Source organism: Takifugu rubripes, chromosome 12, assembly GCF_901000725.2.
Source record: "Takifugu rubripes chromosome 12, fTakRub1.2, whole genome shotgun sequence".
Classification (NCBI taxonomy): domain Eukaryota; kingdom Metazoa; phylum Chordata; class Actinopteri; order Tetraodontiformes; family Tetraodontidae; genus Takifugu; species Takifugu rubripes.
In genome coordinates, this window is record NC_042296.1 from 1304133 (window position 1) to 1311890 (window position 7758).

The window sequence follows — 7758 nt, forward strand, 5'->3', positions numbered from 1 at the left end:
GAGGACCAGCCAAAATGAGTGCGCACGTGTGTGTGAGGCACACTTTTATGGGAACTCTGCAAGGGTTGCCGCAACACAAGTGCTGACCAATGAGTGAGAGTTTTTGTTTAAGAAGGCAATAAAATTGTCTGTGTGTGTTTGTGTGTGTGTGTGTGTGTGTGTGTTTGTGTCCTCTCCACTAATGGAAATCAGATCTTCCCAAGTGTTGAGCCAGCAGAAGAAGAGCAGGACATCCATCATGTCGGATGGGGCAGGGACTCGTGGGCCGCCCTTCAGCCACACGTCCTCACAAGAAGTCATTTAAGAAAACGACTGAATTAATAAACAGAAATCAAGGTTTACTCTCCCGCTCTTTACTCACAGACCGGGTTCGGTAATGTGAGTCCAACCGACTTCAACAGGGGGAAACGGATGAGAGCTGATGAGCATTGTTTGCATATTTGGAAACAATCCAATCACGGATCACCAGATTCTCTTTCCATCGTCCTGTTATTTTGCATTTCCAACCAGAAAACCCAAATATCGAGTGGTGTGGCCCTTCCATCTGCGAGTTCTGGAGTGCTGCCGGATCAGTGGAGTTGAAAATTGAATTAGGTTAATTGACTTAAGGACTGAGTGTATGATTTTTTTTACCAAATCACTTATTAAAATCTAAAGCTACCCAAGAGCTTCAGCATACTAATGGATCACTTAGGTTTAATCCATCCATCTGTTCGGCGGTAATCGGTATCACGAGCGCTGGAATAGACCCGGCGGGGAGGGCTACGCCAAGAACAGGTCTCCAGGTCATCACAGGACACTCACTCTCACACCTGAGGGACAGTTTTTGGTCAACTCTCCTTCCACGTGTGTTCGAATGGCGTGTTTGTATGGTAGCCTAGGCCGGACAAACAGCCTTGAACGCAAACTTCTGTAATTTTACTCTGGCCACCATTGAGTCTCTCGTATTCTTGCATTCTATATTCCAGCCTCTAGATGGCGCCAGATTTCACACAGTACATGCGCAATTGAGTTTCAGCTGTCTGAACGCCGACCATTGGTTTTTACAGGCAGGCACATTGGCAGCTAACATGCTATGTGGCAGCCTACCCCGACAGATTGGTCCTTAATATCACACATCTCACACACCGGAACCACCTGCACTTATGGGAGGGTTAAAACTAGTTTCTTCAGCTTAAGCAGTTAACAAACCCTTTCCCCATGAAATAAAGCTGCCCTATAGTCCCTGGGGAAGAAGAATCCCCCCCCCCCCACCCACCCACCCATTCACCCACACACACACACACACTCCATATAGAAAGGACCCTTCTTCCCATGAGGCACTGCAGTCCCCCCTGTAGAGTCACAGCATAAACCAGGACATATTTGATAGAGTCGACTCAGGACATAGTAGCAGGTGGATGTTTCGCTCCCATAACACGCCACGTACAAGCATGCAACGCCACAGGACCCACGTGCGTGACCGGGTGAGGATGGGGCCCCCGTGGTAGTAGTGAATCTGACACCTTCTGCCAGTTTTTATTGGGGCGCAGATAAACACTGCCTCGATCGTCTATGCGCACACGTCTGGAGTTCATCGCTTTCCTTTTCTGCTCTGCTGCTTTAACAAGCAGAGACCCCCCCCCTATCCCGACTCATCCTCCTCTCGCTCACTAGAGCCGCGACGACAGGCAGGTTCCAGCAAGCAGGACTTTGAGACAAAATCATTATCATTTCAAAAGCATCAGCTGCTGTCTTAGGACCCATAAGCTGTGACACATCTCTCTCACACGCTCACATACACAGGAAACATTATTAATGCCCCGAGCCTAATCACCACTCTATCATTTCATTTTTAAAATGACCCCCAACAGCTGGCTGCACCTTGCACCTCTGCTTGTTGGAAACGAGCCTTGTTTTCGCTTGAGTCCAATAAATGGATATTGAGCAGAGGCCCGGCAGAGAGAGAGAGAGAGAGAGAGAGAGAGAGGAAGAGAGGGAGATACAGTATCCAAACCTCGAGGGATACACACAGACAAGAGCGGAACACTTTGATGGCCATGATTCTTATTATTTATTGCCTGATGAGGTGGGGAGAGGTCTGCATGGGGTTGGATGGAAGATGGCAGCCCACCAGCTGGAGATATGCTCATTTAAATGTAGCACACACACACACACACACACACCTTCAGCACTCAGCAGTTCCTGCTGCAACATTTATGTTCCCATTTATCCTCTTACACACAAATGTCAACGGTTTTCTTTTTCAGCGCTGGACCCCACCTCGCCTCTGGACGCCCTCTCCTCTAGAGAACCCTCCCAGCCTGCCTGTTCTGGACTCCTTTGTGTTGTCTTCCATATCTTCATTATTTGCTCCACCTGTTCTTTCCTCCCTCACTCCTTAGCCCGCTGTAGCCGTCTGCCCCTCCTCCAACATCCTCTCTTGTGCAGATACTGTGCACCCCCCCACCCCATCTTTGTACTGTAGTTATAGTTTCTTTTTTTTACTCCTTTTCCTCTCTCTGCTTGGGGATCCTCTAGTGACATCATCGTTGCTACAGTTTCCATGGTTTCAGGGGAAGGGGGCTGTAATAACTGGATCAAACAGCGTCTGGGAGCTGTTGGATCCCTTTTCCACGCCAAGATGAATAAAAACGAGAAGTACTCGTTGGAGGTCAAAGCAACTACTCTTTATTACAGGATCGGGACGTGAATCGTGTGTTTAAGCAAGCGAGTGGGGTTACGTCAGCGTTAACGACGGCTCTGTATGAACAAACAAGTTGTCTTCGTACAGATCTTCGTCCAAATCGCCCTCTTCTTCGGTGAAGTAGGTGGGGAAAGGAGGGTTGGCGATGGTGGAGCTCCTCGTCGGCAGAACCGTATCTCTTACCTGGAGCCACACAGACACGGAACAGGACGCACTTTAGATAGCTCGGAAAGAAATAAGCAGCTGAAATGTTTAAAATATCTCAGAATGCTTAATTAAAAGGGCCCAAAACCACGAAGGCTGATAAATAATTATAGCTCCTCAAGCTTCTTATATAAAGCTAGCTGGTAATTTTCTGTCCGTCACCCTTCAAAGCCTGAAAATTAATGAAAATGAACTAACAATTTGTGACTGATGCAGATTTTTTAAAGTTTCCCTAAAGTCATGTCTGGTTGAATTCAATCCATCATAATTAACCTCACTGGTCCACTCGCCACATCTTACTGCTGACACATAATCAGGAGGAAGCCATCAGTACCGCTGAGGTTGGCCTGGACCGCACCAACATAATCCTCAGGGGTTTTTCCCTTCACAACACTGGTTACGACCAGCACCGACAACTCAACCAGGGCCAAAACTGGAAAGAGTTACAGGACCTGATGAAGGTGGATTACCTCATTCCAGCCCCTTTACCGTTTGGAAATTGGGATTCTGTGAAAAAAGGAAACCTGAAGCTCCTCCCCACTGACTGAATCATAAAAAACCAACGAGCAGTCTGCACGTGCTGACTTTGAGGGCAAATGCTGCTGATTTGGGTAAAATGCGATGTCTATTTATGTTCTTTATTGTATTTCTGCAGACAAACAAGAGGATGCGCGCGTCCCTGAGAGGACGCAGAAAGTGCTGAGTAGGCGGAAGGATGCTGGAAATATTAACATCATCGAGGCACGCGCCTGCCGTCGTTCCGTCCCTGACACACATAAAACAGATGCTTAGCGCATACGGGCACACTGCTGAACCAGCGCGATGTCACTGAAGACCGATCACACCGTCTCCCAGGTGTGATGACGCTATACAGGTGCAAGGTCACCGCTTTCCGTCAGAACAATGACTGCACCGTGGATGACCCGGGCGTCATGCTTCACACCCAAGTGTGAGTAATCCATGTGCGCGTGTGGGATTTTACCTTCAGCACGCAGTTCCTGTGGCCGGGAATAGAGCCGTGCACATACAGCACATTATATTTGGTGTTGACCCTCCAAATCTAGAGCACAAAGAGCAGATGCCAGAACTCAAATTATTCACAAAACAGGGGTTTTCTTTTGGAGTTTTCAAGTGAGCTTCGGTACCTTCAGTCCAAAAGCTGTGATGTAAATATTTCCCAACATGCCGGGCATCTTTTTTCCTTTAAAAACCTTTGCCGGGTCCTGCATGAACACCAAACACGCTCCCATTACTGCACTACAGCAAAACAGAGACTCGTAAAAACTGACGTGTGTAAGTGGGTCTCACCCCTCCGGGGCCAGAAGCTCCTGGTCTGCGATGAGTTTTGGTTTGCCCGTGGCTCGCAGGCTGACCTTTGAACCCCCAGCGCTTCATCACACCTTGAAACCCCTTACCGATGCTACATGTGAGAGAAGAAAGTGATCAGTGGTGCATTAATATCATAGTATAATAGTGAACACAAGAGCAGCAGGAATGATCAGCGTCCAGGAAAGAACTCACGATTTGGCCGTCACGTCCACATACTGGCCAGGACGGAAATGTGCAGCGTACAGAGGAGTGCCTGAAAAGCCCACACACACACACACACACACACACGATGCTACATTGGTGTTTCTCCTGCGTGTGCTAGGTGCAGTCACAGATGTGGCGTACCTGGCTTGATGAGAGCATTGTCTGAGATTTTAAACGTAGTGAGTTTCTGTTTGGGGGGAACTCCTGCATTCCCGTACATCTCCATTTGATGTTGTGATTTCTGTCAGGAAAAAAAGAACAGAAGGAAAAAAGGAAATAATATTCAGTGCAGCTGCGCAGACAGTGACTCCGACATGTGTGTTCACTTGGCTCCATCCCCTCCTCTCACCCTCTCGCCTTCTGTTCTGAGAAATACGGCTTCCAAGGCTTTAAACTCCTGACAAACTCTGCCTCAGACTGGAGACTGGATGTGTGACGGGAATTCTAAACGACGTCACGCTCGACGAGTAAGACCCAGGCGCGGGTCCATTCAGCATCTATCGCCGCTCAATGAATAAATTCCACCCTGACGTATTAATCCTTTCTTTTTAATCTCAGTAAAATAGATGTAACATTCGAGAGATGCCGTTCCTTCATGCATACTAAATGTTGATTTTCTACCCAACCGGGAAACTTATAAAAAGGCCATTATGAAAACAAACCTCAGTGTTTATGAAACTGAATCTGATATATAGCTAAAGAAAAAAAATGAAATCTATTTTACTACTTTTTTAGAGATTTGAAATGACTGCTATCTTTAAATACTCCAAAAGCTATGGGCTTCACACTAAAGGGGGATGAGAATATTCACTAACTGTAGTATAATTATGGAACAAATATCATAAAATCTAAAAAAAAAAAAAAAAAAACTAAATTTTTATTACTTATTACTTACTTATTATTAGTTTTTAATATTAGCTGTTTCCTTTTATTCTTTATTTTTTATCATGAGGTATTCTTACGCAGAATGGTGATGCATTTTTTCCTCCAACCACAAGGGCGGCGGTGTGTCCATCGTATTCCTCTTTCGGCAGATATTTTATTACGTGGCAGTCTTGCACCTTAAAAAGAGGGTAAAAATGTAACCAACTATTAGACATACATGTTCTTGCAGATCCTTACATTTCATAAAATCAACATTTGGGTGGAATTGAAACACTTTGTTAATATTAACGAAAAAATCTGGTTCCTTTTGGCTCTTATTTAATCCACAGGGAATAATTAGTAGGTGTGAGTTGTCAAAGTAAAACTTCTGTTGTAACATTGTCAGTATCTTGTGACTGTCTAATTGGAGAAAGAGAAAGAGATACATCTCATAATGGAAGGCTGAGCTCATCTTATTCACAAGCGCACCATTCAGACTCACTAACAAGCTGAGATCAATGGCACAATAATCCTCACATTCAGCAGAAGAGATCAGAACACACCACCATCAGTGCATTAAGAGAAGGGCTGTAATACCAGACCGTCTCTTAGCCTTTAAAATGTAAGCAAGATGAGCATCTGAAAGTGAAAACGTAAGTGCCTTGGAAATTGAAAACTAGATAGACACTATGTGTAGGAAGTACTTGGAAAGTCCTTGAACTACTGGGAAAGTCAGTCCTTCCAAGGTGGATTCAACCTTCGGGGACAGTAATGATCTTAGTAATAACAACAGTGTTTGGTGGACCTAACTGAGTCCGGCACATTCCACCACACCTGCATATTTTAGTCAGGTTCTGAAGACTACCTTATGGTCATTAAAACATCCAAATATAAAGCAGTGGTGCAACATTAAGTGAATAAATGCACTCTGGCTCCAGGAAGCTCAGGTTTGCTCTCCAGTAGCACATCACAAAGGCCTACGCTGTAAATCAGAGTAAATGGCACACAGACCGATTGTGGCATCATTATGTCACTAATGCCTGATTCAAGATCTTAGTACCTTTTCTGAAGTATCTGTTTGATCATTACAGAGGACAGCTGGAAAAATCTTAGTGCTACCAGTACCTGTAACATTGTGACTACATGTCTCTCTCCGGTTTTAGTCCAGATGGGTGCCATGCCTAACTTCACAGCAACTAAGCCAACTCTTCGACTCCCTGGAAGAAGATTTTAAAAGTTGTCAAAACAAGGAGATCATTCATTCATTCTAAAAACACAACACACACCCTCTGTCCATTTATGTCGCTGCCAAGGCTCATCTTTGAGTGGGCAAAGCTTTTCAGCTATTTGTCTTCTGTATTCCTCCCCTAAACTTTTCCTCATGTACTCCTGGTTATCTTCAGTGAGGTGTTCCTCAAACCATGTGGTGGTCTTTACGGTCCTGACACATCCCAGCAAAAAAGGTCTGGAACCCAAAGACAAGAAATGTGCTGACAAAAGAAGACATCAAGAACATTCAGATATGTTCACACTAACACTGATCATGGCCAGATTAATGAAGACGACTGCACAATTAACTCTACACAAACGTAGTGATTACGGATGCTTTTTCTTCGATTACAACCCGAATGTAGAGAAGTTACAATCTCTCAGAACTTTCAATACTATCCTGAGCTCTTGAAAAATATTCAGATTCACACAGATATTTTTTACAAGGCAAAGATGAAAAGGAGATGATTTTTGTCTGTTAAGCATTAATGTGCAGCCTGGGGTTGTGTAGCCTTACGAATCATTAAGTTTATTAATATGTTTAGCCATGCAAGCCAGAAATACAATTTTTCAGCTGTGGCTTTAACTAGTGTAGAACACCGAAAACGTCAGAGCAACCAAAGTCAAAGTCGTAAAATACAAATTTTAAACTTAATGTCAAAACAACCTCCAGTATTTAGAAACCCCCAGGAGTGGAATTCTTTATTCAATCTGTTTTTTGGACTAACGCGTCGCACCTCATGAATCAGGCTGAGTTTACCTCTCAGCATTAGCTAGCATGCTTTGGCTACCTTTCAGCTGTTCGAAGAGGTCCTCGACGCAGAAGAAAACGGCAGGTCCACGCTGCCATTGTGTAACTCAATATGCTCACTTATGTACAAAAAAAGGCACACAAAAAAGAAGGTGGCGTAACCTCAGAAATCATTCACAACCATGCTCGTTTTCGTCTTGTTCTTAATGTCATTCTTTGCACTTCCGGTACCTTAGCAAAATAGTTCCGTATAACCGAGAACGACGCCAAAGGTTCCGCACAACTGTACGCTAAATCATCGACGTTATATTTTTGTGCCTTTATTTTAAAATGGCGAATATTTTTATTTCACGCTATTTAATTACTTACAAGAAAATGTATTTATTCACTTGATATGTGAAAATAACCGAAATCGTTGAAAATAATTCTATTTGGCTTTAAAAATTAATGA

At 44.3% G+C, this 7758-nt stretch overlaps 1 protein-coding gene across 1 annotated transcript; it reads right to left on the minus strand.

Annotated features, from left to right (window-relative positions):
• Positions 1–2647: 2647 nt before the first annotated feature.
• On the minus strand, positions 2648–7558 carry mrpl3 (mitochondrial ribosomal protein L3). The gene is made up of 10 exons (XM_003968868.3): positions 7348–7558; positions 6574–6752; positions 6413–6504; positions 5386–5484; positions 4565–4664; positions 4412–4472; positions 4199–4310; positions 4036–4113; positions 3873–3950; positions 2648–2869 (listed from the first exon to the last, which is right to left on the minus strand). The coding sequence occupies exons 1-10, from the start codon at positions 7404–7406 to the stop codon at positions 2720–2722; spliced, it is 1008 nt and encodes a 335-aa protein (XP_003968917.1). The 5' UTR covers positions 7407–7558; the 3' UTR covers positions 2648–2719.
• Between the last annotated feature and the right edge of the window lie 200 nt (positions 7559–7758).

Bases quoted from the DNA above. Each gene is read 5' to 3' on its own strand.
- mrpl3 (XM_003968868.3), bottom strand. From the start codon at position 7,406: ATGGCAGCGTGGACCTGCCGTTTTCTTCTGCGTCGAGGACCTCTTCGA. The intron at 4,114-4,198 runs GTGAGACCCACT...GTGTTCATGCAG, and splicing joins GAGCTTCTGGCCCCGGAGGG to GACCCGGCAAAGGTTTTTAA. The intron at 2,870-3,872 runs GTAAAATCCCAC...GTGTGGCTCCAG, and splicing joins ACAGGAACTGCGTGCTGAAG to GTAAGAGATACGGTTCTGCC.